Here is a 13792-nt window from a genome sequence, read left to right as displayed (position 1 = left end):
CAGAGGCTCTGCCTAGCGTGGGTCAGGGCCCACAGAGGCCGTGTTCCCGGAGCTCCCCGCATGACATCAGGTAGCTCAGGGTCTCTTCTCCCCGAAGCTGCTGCTCTTTACCTAACCCAGGGGAGGGGCTTGCTGGATCTTGCAAGTTTTGATAACTCCCTGGGTCTGTCTTTGTTTTTAATTTCGTTTAATGTGTATAGATTTTAGCCTGCATGTCTTATCTGAACCACATGCATGCAGTACCCTCGGAGGCCAGAAGAGGGCATCAGATCCCTAGAACTGGAGGTACAGGTGGTTGTGAGCGGCCGTGTGGGTGCTGGGGATTCAGCCCAGCTGTCTTCTGCACAAGCAGCAGGTGTCCTTGCCACTGATCTGTGTTTCCAGCCCCACTTCCTGAGTCTTAGGGGCCTCTCCCTCCTTCAGAGTCCAGCCATCTTACACCAATTGGCAGGGTTTTCTCTTTGTCCTTTGTACATACAGATGGACAGCTTTTGCCTATCCATTTACCTGTCCTTTGGGATTATTTCTACCTTTTGACAGAAATGGTTAGTTTTAAGACCATTATCAGATCCAGTGGTTTTCATAGAGGAAGATAACAAAAGAGGGGAAATTTTCATAATCACTTGCCTAGATACAGTTTCTATGAAATTTTGAGTGGATGACATGAGTGTGGTTTGTCTTCACAGGGATAATTACACCCTACAGATAAATCCAAACTCGGGCTTGTGTAACGAAGATCACCTCTCGTACTTCAAGTTCATCGGTCGCGTGGCTGGGATGGCAGTTTACCATGGCAAGCTGTTGGATGGTTAGCATCGGGAAACAGACTTCTTCCAATATGGGGTTGTCGGGTTTTTCTGAAACATCAATTTTAATCTCCCTGTGGCGTTTGATAATCGTCTTAAATATATTTTGTTTCTTGAAAGGCTTTTTCATTCGCCCCTTTTACAAGATGATGCTTCAGAAAATGATCACGCTGCATGACATGGAGTCGGTGGTAGGTCTCCCTCGTGTTTGGAGAGTTGGGGCCTGGCAGGGGTTTCCCATGCTGAGTAGGCCCTGTTCCGTTAAGCTACACACACAGCCCAGGTGATTTGTTTTGAAAACAGAAATTAATGCATTTTAATGTTTCCAGATGTAAGTGAGGGCTATGGAGATGGCCCCGTGGGTAAGAGCATTTGCTGGGCGAACACGAGCACCTGAGTTTCTGCTCTCGTGTGTGGGCACTCACACATAGAGGGAGTCAGTTCTCTCCTTCCATCATGGGGATTCCCGGGGCTGAATTTCGCGCGTCAGCTATAACGGCAGGTGCCTTTACCCACGGAGCCATCTCCATGGACAGCTTTCTGCGAAAGTTTTAAATCTACATTTGTTTATGGGGGGGGTTGCTTGTATCGTGGCACACCTGTGGAAGTCAGAGGACAGTTTGCAGAAGTCCCTTCTCTGCTTCCATAATGTGGGTCCCAGGGATTGAATGAACTTGGGTCATCATGCCTGGTGTCAGTTGTCTTTACCCACTGAGGCATCCTGCTGGACCTCTGCTAAGTACTTTATACCATGTAGTAGTTAGACACCTATCGGGTTTTGAGTTATACTTGTCTGTGACGAAGGGCTTAAAGCCGGCACTCCAAAGGCAGAGCGCACACACATACACACACACACACACACCTCATGTGCATAGGATAAAAAAATAAACATCTTTTTTGAAAACCACACTATCTGTAAAAACCGTACAGTTTGTGACTGACCTTGGGCCCCACGTGCACCACCCCACACGGGGCCACCAGCAGCACACGTAAGACTCGGTCCTTGGCCTTCCATTTCTTTACAGGAGCCTCAGCAAGGCTCTGCCTTTGGAGTGCTCTGAGTCAGGAAAGAATGCTTAGGTCCCCGACGCCGGAGTAACAGATGGTTGTGAACATGGGTGCTGAAAATTAACCCTTGGTCTGCTGCCGTGCAGCCAGAGCTCATGACCACTGAGCTGTCTCTCCAGGTCCCTGCTGCTTCTTTGTTGTACTTTCTGTGGTACAACAAATGTTTGAGGTAGAGAACAGGCTGTTCTGCAATGCTCTGCGGAGCCAGGGATGGCTTCTGAGCCTCCTCCTGGGTGCTGGGAGCACCGGCCACACCTGGTTTCTGCTTTTCTAGGAACCGAGTGTTGGGCTTTGCACATGCCAGCAAGTACTCCACCAGCTGGGCCCCAGCCCCGGCCCCAGCGTGGTTCTTTAGAAGCTTAAGAGCACATAGTCACTGTGTGGGTTGCTTATGATTTTGTATTTAGTGTGGCCCAGCCCTGAACTCAGTCTGGCAATCTTCATGCTGGGATTTCAGGTGTGGGCCCTGTGTACAGCTTTTCATATAGGTGATAGGGGAGCCATCTTCCCAGCCTGTCATGGGCGGTGAGGTAGCTTTGTATGTACAGATTTTTCTTTTTTTTTTAACGCAGGTTTTTCTTAGGGATATAGCTCAATGTTAGAGCACTTGCCTAGAATGTACAGTGTCCTGAGTGCAATCCCCAACACTGTAAGATGAATTAGCCCATTAATTAGAATGTAATTTCCTTTCCAGGATAGTGAATATTACAGTTCTCTGCGCTGGATTCTTGAAAATGACCCGACAGAGCTGGACCTGAGATTTATTATAGACGAAGAACTTTTTGGACAGGTCTGTGGGCTCTCAGATATATCATTTGCAAACCCTTTGCTGTCACCTATGTGTCTACATCCGTACACGCCTGAGGCCCTTCCGCGCTCTGCTTGTCCACCGATTTCCGGTAGTGGGCGCTGTCTCTGGGGCGGCGTTTGTGCGTGCGCTGATGTTTGGTAATTCCCTGTTTGTCTTGGGAGAACTAATACTTAAGTTTTCTCTTGAATGGATTTAATTTAAAGCACCAGGCTTCTGGTGTAACTCATGCTCCTTCCCCCCCCCCCATTTTCCTCACTAAAATAACACGTCATGTTTAATTTAGACACACCAACATGAACTGAAAACTGGCGGCTCGGAGATTGTCGTCACCAACAAGAACAAAAAGGAGTATATCTAGTGAGTACTTCCTTTCTGAGTATCTAGAAAGAATTCTGTGCTGCTTTCTTTTCTTAATTAATTATTTATTTTTGAGAAGATTTTTTCTTTACTTGCTCTTTCTTCCCCTATGCCAGAATCTCAGTTTTCTTAGGAAAACACACTTTAGTTCTCCCTGTTTCTGTTCTGCTTTTGCCTTGGGCCCACCTACTCTGTCTGTTCCTAAGTGGAATAAACACGTTCTAAAATTGTTTCTTGGTTTGTGTGTAGAGGGGAAAAAAAGAAATGTTTTTTTTAATTTTTTCTCCTTTTAGCCTTGTGATACAGTGGCGATTTGTGAACCGAATCCAGAAGCAAATGGCTGCCTTTAAAGAGGTACAAAGTACTCTTTCTCTTGCCTTCCCATAACTGCAAAGAACCGCCTGTAACTTTAACTTTCAAGCGTTTGCATCTCAGTGCGTCTGAGAGGGATGAGATGTGGCCGGCTTTGTGAAACCGTTCTCAGCATGTTTTCAGTTTAATTTCATGTTTCTGAAATAATATGCACATGCATGCCTGTGAAGGCCCTTAAAGGAGCCCTGGAGCTAGGGTTACATGCAGTTGTGAACCACCCAACAAGGGAGGTGTTAGGAGACAGACTCGGGCCCCTGCAAGAGCGCTGTGGACTCTTAAGCACTGAGCCATCCGTCCAGCCCCGTTGAGCATATATTTATATTAGCACAATATTGCTGGAATAGATGCTCACTGTGAAAATACAGTCACTCTGAGCAGCAAACACTGAGCAGGCTGGGGAAGTGCTGAGCCTTCAAAGTCCTTGCTAGTCAACTGTGAGGACCAGAGTTCTAATCCCAGAACACAAGTAAATGCTGAGTGGGTGGCTGTAATTGCAGCCTTGGAAGGTAGAAGCAAGGGACACCCACACCAAACCCAACCTCACTCTGCCTGGTGCCCTTCCAGGTTGGTCATATCAGTGAGCTCGGGGTTTGATTGAGAGTCCCTGACTTAGTGAATAAGGTAGAAGAGCAATTGAGGGTGATTCTTGACATCAGCCTCCAGGCCCCCTCCTCTCCAGACATACAAGTGTCCACATGTACTCAGGCATGCCTAGAAACATGCACAATGCATGAAAATGGTTTGAACACTAGGCACATATGGTCACGTGGTGGAAGGAGAGAGCTGACTCCTGCAGGCTGTCCTCTGACCTCCACACGTGCAGCAGGGCATTTGCAAACGTAAGACAAACGGAATGTCTGAGAAGCAGCTGAAATCAAATAGGATAGAAATCCAGAGTGTGCACTAGACAGTCGCACATCTGATGTTGGCCCTGTCCCAGGCAGGGCAGGTGACAGGGTCGTGGGTATGAGCGACTGGATTTACCTCTTCATACTGTATGCACTTGGCTGTGAAGGGAAGAAGAGAGGGGTGTTTTTAAGGCGGCTGTGGCTTAGGCAGACTGCAGTGGGTGGAGGATGGTCAGGAGGGAGCTGAGGAAACAAGGTAAGAGGCTTGCAGAAGGGTCCTCCCTCCTCTGCAGTGGGCGCAGCCAGGATGGGGCATGGATTTCTTTCTGCTTATCTACCTCGATACTGTGAAGAAGGGGTGGGGAGGGAGGGAGGAGGCCTGAGAAGTGATGGAAGGTTTTTAGGCAGCCACTCTTAGAAATAAAAGCAGAGAACAGCCATATTGATATCACAGTGATGAGCTTGTGACTGTAAAATGGCAACGTGAGAGTGCTCCCAAAGATCTGTGTACAAGTAGGAGTGCTCCCATGCCACCAGATGCTCCAGCCTGGGAGCTGAGCCTGCAACCTGCTTTCCTTCTAGGGATTTTTTGAGCTGATTCCACAGGATCTCATCAAGATATTCGATGAAAATGAACTAGAGGTAAGAAATATTTCTGTGTGTGGCTGGGAATGGTGAAAACTCTGGGCCTGAGTTCAGTCCTCAGCACCGCTTGTGGGGGAGGGACTACAGAGGAGTGGGAAGGAGAGGAGAGGATTCAGCTTAGATGGTAGAGTGGCAGAATTTGTGGCGGGAATGGGGGAGGAGGTGGGGCTTACTCGGCATGTATGAAGCCCTGGGTGCCGTCCTCAGCACCCGTAAAAGCAGGTGTGGTGGTGCACACCTGTTAACCAGCTCTTGGGAGATGGAGGCAAGAGGATCAGCGGTTCGGTGTCATCCATAGCTACGCTGTTTGAAGGAAACCGCAGCTACTGGCGCCCTGTCTTCAAAATGAGAGCCCACAAGATGACTCAGTGGGAAAGGCATGCACTGCCAAGCCTGACAGTCTGGCTTTGACCCTGGCCTGGAGATGGACTCCTACCAGTTGTCCTGACTTTCACACTCATACGCATGTCACTACTTTTGCATGCAGACATACACATACACACATAAATGAAATAAGAAAGATGGAGAAAGAGCCCTGTTTTACGCTAGGACAGCTATGGCTGGAGGTAGTGGTGCACCTGGGGCTGAGGCAGGTGGATCTCTGAGTTTGAAGCCAGCCTGAGCTATATAACAAGTTCCAGGACAGCAGAGCTGCGTGGTGAGGCCCTGCGGGGGTAGGGGGAACAGAGCTTTGCCACGGCTTTTCCTGCTCACGGTTCTGACTGTGTCTTGTCTGCAGCTTCTCATGTGTGGCCTGGGAGATGTGGACGTGAGCGACTGGAAGGAACATACAAAGTACAAAAATGGCTACAGCGTGAACCACCAGGTTATCCAGTGGTTCTGGAAGGTAAGCCGAGCCTTGCTTTGTGTACAGTCTGCTAGACCATGCCGCCTAGAGGAAGCAGACCTTTGGTTTTGTGTGGTGTGCCTTTGAGTGTGAGTCCACCTCCCACCTGTGTAGAGGTAAATAGGGAAAGCTTGCGGAACTGTAATAAACGAGCTGGGGCAGACACGGTAGCTTTCACCAAGATGGGGCCTCTCTCGGGGACTTGGAATAACCTGCAACATGGCTTCTTCAGGTTCTCTTACGGATACCCCATTCAGTAATACCAGTAATGTAATGATTAAAGGTTTTTTTAAACTGTGTGTGTTTTATATGTCATGTTTGCAGTGCCTTCAAGGGCCAGAGGAGGGCACAAGATTCCCCTAGAACGACAGTTACAGACAGTTGTGAGGCAATACGTGGGTGCTGGGAGCGGAACCCGGGTCCTCCACAAGAGCAGTGAGCATCCTTAACCCCAGCCCTGAGAGAAAAGCCTTAGAAACAAGGGTTGGGGAACAAGAAGAGCAAAACTTTCGTGGTTATTCCCTGAATTCTAATGGCTTTCCCCCCATTGAATAATTTATCTGTTACTTTCAGTACTCTTATCTAATGAGTCTTTCTGTTTTTTTTTCAGGCTGTTTTGATGATGGACGCAGAAAAAAGAATTCGCCTGCTTCAGTTTGTCACCGGTACCTCCCGTGTGCCTATGAATGGATTTGCTGAACTCTATGGTAAGGAGTCTGCATAGATACCTCAGAAATGCAGGCACTGGCTGTTATTCTCATGGCTGATGAGTCTTCAAGTTCTACCTTTTTCTTTTGTTGTTGGTGGGTTTGGGGATTTTTTTTGGGTTTTGCTTTGTTTTTGTTTTAAGGCAAGGTTTCTCTTGTGTAGCCCTGGCTGTCTTGGACTCACTTTGTAGACCAGGCTGGCCTCAAACTCACAAGCAGTCCGCCTGCCTCTGCCTCCCAAGTGCTGGGATTAAAGGTGTGTGACACAGCGCCTGGCCACCATTTTCTTGTTTAGCATAATTTAAAAAAAACATTACTTTAAGGGTTCGGAAGACAATTTGATGGGTAAAGTGCCAGCCTAGACTACTTGGCAAGCTACTTGTGGGTAGGAGACCCTGTCCCCAAGAAGAGATGGTGCCTTAGGGAACTGTACCTGAGGTGGTCCTCCAGCACACACGCATGCACTGTATGCACACAGAGAATTAGCACTTCTGAGTGATGCGATGTGACATACTGAAGCAGGCCACACTGCTTTTCTACCTTCTAATCAGATGGTGGAGGAGAAACTGGGAAATGGTGGAGTCACTTTCATCCTTGAACATAAGCTCTGTTCTGTCTGTGGTCGCAGGAACAGCAGCGCCTCTTGCCTGGCGGTCCCCAGCCTTCCTAACGCTGCAGTCCTCTTGTGCAGTTCCTCGTGTTATGCCCATTCTTTGGTTGCTGCTTCCTAACCGTAGTTACACGGCTGTTACGAATCACAGTATAAATACCTGTGTTTTTTGGTGACCTGGGCAACCCCTGTAAAAGGGTCACTCAACCCCGAAAGGGCTCACAACCCACAGGTTGAGAGCCACTGCTCTAGGGTACTGGCTAAGGACAGCAGTAAAAGAGTGTTTGCCAACGTCTCAGCAGTGAGCAGTGGCCTTGGAGAATACATGAGCTGCACTAAAAAAAGCTAAATTACCCCTCTTACCCAAGGATTCACCTTCTGCTATTTCAGCTACTGCAGTCTTTGAATCCAAAAATATTAAAGGGTATTTCAGTAAAGAACCGAGGCCACAGTCACATGCCTTTGCTTAATCTGTACTGTTAGGTTGTTCTCTTTATTCATTATTACTACTTTTTTGTTTAAGTGTGATACGGCGTGTGTACGTAACACCAGCAGATATGGGGTTCAATACTCTATTACTTTAGGCGCCCACAGGGAACTTGAAATATGTTCTCCACAGAGGAGCAAGAACGCAAAGATTGCTTTGGAATTATAAAATAAAAAGTAGGTTTTTTTGCCCAGCTTTTTTTTTTTATCATGGAATAGTATTTTTCCTTCTGTGGTTGGCGGTGAGCCGTGGGGTAAAGGCTTTCTGTAGGTTCTTCATTCTTGTGAAAATGGAAGGCCCCAGATAAGGCCACGTAGCTCCCTCCCTGGTTTTATTTTATGTGTAATGGTGTTTTCCTTCATGTATGTGTGTGTACATAGCTCCCTCCCTGGTTTTATTTTATGTGTAATGGTGTTTTCCTTCATGTATGTGTGTACATAGCTCCCTCCCTGGTTTTATTTTATGTGTAATGGTGTTTTCCTTCATGTGTGTGTGTGCCACGTTCCTGCCTGGTGCCCAGGGAAGCCGAACGAGGGCGTCAGAGCCCCCATAGCTGGAATCACAGGAGGTTGTAGGGCACCCAGTGTGGGTGCAGTGGCCCTGACTTGGGTCCTCGGCAAAGCACTGTGGGCTCATAACAGCCGAGCTCCCGGCAGCCCCAGTACCAAAACTTTTAGCTGTGACTCTGATCGTGGATGGTGAGATGAGAAGTTACACCTTGCTGCTGAGAATACTACATTTTCTCTTGCTGCTTCTGGCAGCTGTACATGCGCATTTGGAAGAGATTATGAGACGTGAGGAGAAGAATGGAAAGTCGCCGGTCAGGATGTGAGAGCCCAAGTTATTTGGTGGTTGGGGTGTTGAGGATTGGAGCAAGCTAAGTGGAAACTCTGAAAGAAAAAGAAAGGCAGTTTCTGAAATGTCCATAATGAGAAAAAATGTAGAGCATGTAACAGGGTCATGTGCTCTCGACCTACCTGTGGGTCACAACCCCTTTGGGTCACATTTCAGACACTTACATTACAGTACATATCTGTAGCAGAATTACAGTTAGGAAGTTTCAACGAAATAATTTTATGGTTGGGGTCATCACACCATCTGGAACTGTATGAAAGGGTCACAGCGTTAGGAAGGTTGAGACCCGCCAGTGTGTTCGCATGTGCACACGCTCAGAAAAAGTCACGAATCAGGTGTGTGAGCTCAACCTGGATCCCGGCACTGGGGAATCTGAAGCCCAGGGATGGACAGAAGTTGGCGGGCAGCCTCAGCCATACCGTGAGTCCCAGCCCGGACTAAGAGTGACAGCCAGGCTTGAGCAACAAACGAAAAAGAAAACAGCCCCCCCAACCCCGGGACGGCTCAGGAGCTCAAGGCACTTGGCCGCCGTTCTGGATAACCTGAGTTCAATCCCCAGAACCCACAGGTGGAGGGGACCTCCACTCATTGTTCTCTGGCCTCAGCACATCTTCAGCCCGGATACACCCAGAGAAAATATAACTTAACTTTTCTTAAAACTTGGGGCTAAGACTACAGCTCAGGAGTCAAGTACTGAAGGCATGTGGGAGGCCTGAGTTCCACACCGGGAAACAACAACACAAAAGAAAACCACACGCGCACACAGCGAAAAAAAAACCTCCCCAAACTAACCACCTAACAGGCTAGGATTTGGGTGGCTTTTATTTTCTTTGGCCATGTTTTATTCTCTTGTTTTCAATATTTTTAGTAACATATAAGCAGAAAAAAGTTAGAACTATTTTTTAAGGGAATCAAAAGCAGAAGAGGACTCTTGCCTTCTTCTGTGTACCTGTGAAGAAAGTCCTAGGAAGAAGCAGCTGGGCCAGGGCCAGAGGAGGGCACTCCGCTCACAGCTGAAATGACAGTCGGTTTGCTTTATGACCGGCAGGCGACTCCGAGCACAGGGCAGGCTTCGTTTTCTTTTCTGCTTCATTTTCCGTGTGTGTGAGATCTGCATGTAGCAAACGAAGGTGTGCTTTGCGATGTCTAGGGACTTGTGGGTGAAGTTACTAACCCGCAGAAACTCACCTTCCCCGCAGGCTCAAATGGACCCCAGTCCTTCACAGTTGAACAGTGGGGCACCCCTGACAAGCTACCAAGAGCGCATACCTGGTGAGTAGAGCTGGCTCCCTTGGCAGAGCAGAGTTCCCCTCCCTGCCGGCCTCCAGCGGCCCCTGCCGTGCCCTCCTGAAGGGTGTGTGACGGCCTTAGAAGAGAGGAAGAGACGGGAACACAGATCCAGAGACCCAAGCTCAAAATCCAGGAAGCTAAGGGTGGAGAGGCCCAACAAGTGCAGGCTGGATGTGCCCCGTTCCCTGAGTCCCCAAAGCTGGGACATTTCCCTGTGGGAGGCTAATAAGGTCAAGGCGGGAGGGGAGGACGGGGAGTTAGGAGAGCCCGCAGCCTGTTAAGACCTCTGGTGGCAGGGATCCTGTGGTTACCATGGTGACGGTCCCCGCACCATGTCAACCCTAACCAGATCCTCTCTGTCCTTTCAGCTTCAATCGCCTGGACCTGCCACCCTATGACTCGTTCGATGAGCTCTGGGATAAGCTTCAGATGGCGATCGAGAACACTCAGGGCTTTGACGGGGTCGACTAGAGAGGCAGGTGTACGAAACAGGCTATGGGGGCTTGACCACCATAGCTTCTAAGCAAAAGCAAAATCACATCTTAACACTTTCCAGAAACTTCTAAAAGGTTGTCACTGGCTCCTCCCACGAGACCAGAGGACAGTTTGTCCATGATTTCAGCCACCACCATGCTAACGTATTCATTTGTCCAGTTTCTTTGTCCTGTCGTTAGGTTCACGCAGGCTCTCAGGACGCGAGTCCTGCGCGCCTGCGTTCTGACCATATCTCATCTTGCTAGGCACATCCTTCTGAAACTACTGAGATTCCAACTGTGAAATATCTGTCATGAGTATCTGGTGGGAAAAAGTTGATGTCTCTTTAAGATGAAATTTGGACAAAGACAGTCTCTTTCATAGTGAGTAAATCGCGACACACTTAGCGCCACTTGTAGCTACGTATTCTGTAGACCTGCCTAGCGTACCTTATTGCCTAGATCTTTGAAGCCGCTTTGGAAGATGTATCACATATGTTTTTAGTCACTTGCAGAAACAAAAAAAAAAAAAAAAAAAAACAAAAAACAACAACAAACAAAACAAAATTTTTTTTCCTTTTTTTTTTTTTTTACTTTTCCCTTGGGAAGTATTTCGCGTTTGTTAGCATGCAGCTTGAGTCCACAGCGACTCAGGAGACACGTGGAGCAAGCTTTTATTTGCAGTCGTAGAAAGTGTTAGGTCTCGCTCTTGCCCGAGGCTCGGACACAGGCTAGAGCCCTTCCGTGTTAGCGCGTTTAGAATCCCTTCAGCCACGACACCAGCTCCACAAAGCAGTGTTTCTAAGCATGCCGTGAAGAACCGAGTTACATGTATGACTTGCCCCCTTACCAGCCACTCTTCACGATTGTGCAGTCACGTAGTACATACGTGTTTACGGAGTTCATTATGTTTACAGATTAAGCGATTTCTGTAGTTGCATTTTTATATTTTTAGTATCACATTAGTATAAAAAAATTTGTTTAAAATAACCAAAGAGTAGTTCAGTGCATAATTTGTATAAATTTGTTACCAGGTTTCTTATGCTTTCTAAAAAATACTGTTTACTATGACAATTATGTTTTATGAAAAGTCAAAAAAAACCCTTGGGACAAAATGCTAGAGGTGGAATCCCACAGTGACCACACTGAGGTACAGGAAGAGACCCATGCGTGAATCAGCATATGCAGACAGTGCCGGCTAGGGGCCAGGCCCTTGAGATAAAAATAACACCTGTCAGCAGCAAAGGCCAGCGCCGTCTTCATCCTCGAGCTTAGAAATGTGTAGGCGACTTCATAAACAATGGAAAGTAGGGATGAACAGAGTAAGGCGGAAGGAAAGGGAGGCGAGGTCCCAGTCCGACTGCCAGGATCGTTTGTATGTGCCAAGGCTCCTTTTCTTCATCCTTACAGTGGTGTGATTATATGGAAAATGCTCTTACATATGAAAAAAAGCTAAAGCCTGCTTTTGTGTGTGGCATGTGTAGAACTAGCTTAAGCATATTACAAACTTTCCACAAAGTTTCACGTAAATGCCCCGTGGGGGGGGGGCTGTAAGTACTCGGGCCATTGGTTTAAGCATGCACCATGGCAAGTAGCTGCCACCGCATGGTGAGGATTCCAACCACAGCAGGGAAAACACTTTCCATAGGCCACATCAGTGTGTGGATCAGGAAAGCAGTTCCCAGGCCAGCGCATGCTTCCTAGGAGTCTCGACCAGAGTCAGGCCGCCAGTGCAGTCTTGATTTCATCCCCGGCCTGCTGAACCCTTGCCCCTGGGCTCCAGCTTCTCCATCTGACGGGCGTGAATCGCTATGCCGTCCTTTCTGTCTTTTGACCCTAGTAAGTTCTGGAGCAGGGACAGATCAGGCAGCGCTTCTTAGAGACTCAGTTTCCTGGCAGAGGCTCTGCTTCAGGCAGCCACGCTGTCTCCCCGCCCAGTGAGTCCGTTCACCCGGAAATAAATAAAAGATTTACGGTAGGCGAGGATGGAGAGACACCGCCTGCCGGCCTGTGTTCACTCCTGGATGGGAGCATTGGAGTCCGCTTCTCCACAGTGCAGAGTAACGCCGGTGTGGCCGGTGTGTTACCCCGAATGCCCACATTGTTCAGAACAAGGGCAAAACCATCTTGTGAGAACAGGCGTAATTATGCAGGGTTGTCCAGCATCACCCGGGAAGGCATCCGCAGCAGAGCTTAGGAAACACAAGCTTTCTTTTTGTTAGACCGAATGCCCCTTTGGATGGTCAGTGACTTCACTGGAACCTGGCGTTAAGGAGGCCAGGTGTCCCCCTCCCGGTGTGAGCCTGTGGTCTGGAGGGGCCCTGCGTGGAACACCAGCCCCTCACGCCAGTGTCAGCGTCCTCCTGGGAGCTGTGCAGTCACGCTCACGAAGCGAAGGCTTTGTGCTTTTCTAGGAAAGCATTTTAGCCTTCTTTTTCTCTAATCCCGCCCCCCCCCAAAAAAAAATGAAATACAAAATTGCGTTACAAATGCAAACCCAAATGGTATTTGCTTTAGTTTTTTATTTATAACGCTCAAGTTATTCCTTATAAATGTCAAGTTAAACACAATTGGTTTTGATGATAAAGCTATCTGACATTGTTTTTAAATTTTTTTTCTTATATGGTAAATGTATATCCAGATTAATGTATCAAAATTTATTGCATAAACTATAAAATCATTTTCAAAAATCTCAATTCCACAAATAAAGTTCTATTCTAATTTTAAAAACAAAGCTGTGACTTGGTTTACCTAGGAATGCTTTCAGACTAGTGTACTGAGCAATGTCTTCAGAGTCTCAAGATGGACTTGACACGTGTGAATGCCCGCTGAGGTAACTTAACTCTGTGATGGACAGCCTGTCTCCACTTTAAAATGTTGACCTGTGGTTTGGGGTTCCACGGATCTCCCTATAATGAACTCAATAGCCTCGCTCCTTCGGCCAGCATGTACTGTGCACACACAACGCCTTTCCAGAAACTGCACCAGCAACCCCCAAGCCCCCTGGAGTCCTCCCTTGCGTTGGGCTACATAAGTGTAAGCTTCCTCTCCCCTGTTAACAATCAGATTTAGACAGTACCCAGCATGCCACAGAATGATGATTAGAAGGGCTGGTCCTGCTTGAACTGATGCATTTGCAATAGGTATGTCTTCTCGTATTTGGGGGAGAATCCCCTAGTCCATGCTATGCATGATTGGATATGCATATGACTAAAATCACATGCATTATGACAGTGGTTCTCAACACGTGGGTCAGGTCACATCAGATACTCATGATTCATAACAGTAGCAAGATTACAGTTATGAGGTAGCAATGAAAATAGTTTTGTGTTTGGAGTCACCACATGAGGAACTGTGGTAGAAGGGTCACAGCATTAGGAAGGTTGAGAACCACTGCATTATGGGATAGGACACCACAGTGGGGGAAAGTGAATATTTTAAAAGCGCCAACCCCTAGGGTGGGAGAGGTAGAGCTGGCCACGCCTCTTGCCTGTTGCAGCAATAGAGAAAGCTAAAGCGACCCAACACACACACCCCAGCCCTGCACCTCTCCTGGGCAGCACAGGAGAGCTGGCCCTGCCCCTTGCCAGTTGCTGCCTTGCGGGAACCAGCCAGG

The 13792-nt window shown here is 47.9% G+C and overlaps 1 protein-coding gene across 5 annotated transcripts in view; it reads left to right on the top strand.

The window, feature by feature from the left end:
* The window catches only part of Nedd4 (NEDD4 E3 ubiquitin protein ligase), a 91421-nt gene extending 78511 nt beyond the window's left edge, over positions 1–12910 (top strand). For all 5 annotated transcript variants that reach the window (XM_060384776.1, XM_060384775.1, XM_021637982.2 and 2 more), the window contains 10 exons: positions 687–808; positions 927–997; positions 2569–2664; positions 2969–3042; positions 3336–3396; positions 4845–4904; positions 5647–5754; positions 6365–6461; positions 9613–9685; positions 10072–12910. In XM_060384776.1, the coding sequence (XP_060240759.1) occupies positions 687–808; positions 927–997; positions 2569–2664; positions 2969–3042; positions 3336–3396; positions 4845–4904; positions 5647–5754; positions 6365–6461; positions 9613–9685; positions 10072–10174 (865 nt within the window). In that variant the 3' untranslated portion in view covers positions 10175–12910. The remainder of the gene's footprint in view (positions 1–686; positions 809–926; positions 998–2568; positions 2665–2968; positions 3043–3335; positions 3397–4844; positions 4905–5646; positions 5755–6364; positions 6462–9612; positions 9686–10071) is intronic.
* Positions 12911–13792: the final 882 nt, after the last annotated feature.

This window comes from Meriones unguiculatus, chromosome 6 (assembly GCF_030254825.1).
Source record: "Meriones unguiculatus strain TT.TT164.6M chromosome 6, Bangor_MerUng_6.1, whole genome shotgun sequence".
NCBI classification, from domain to species: Eukaryota; Metazoa; Chordata; class Mammalia; order Rodentia; family Muridae; genus Meriones; species Meriones unguiculatus.
The sequence above is the reverse complement of the archived record's forward strand: the minus strand, read 5'-3'. Positions and strand labels throughout refer to the sequence as shown.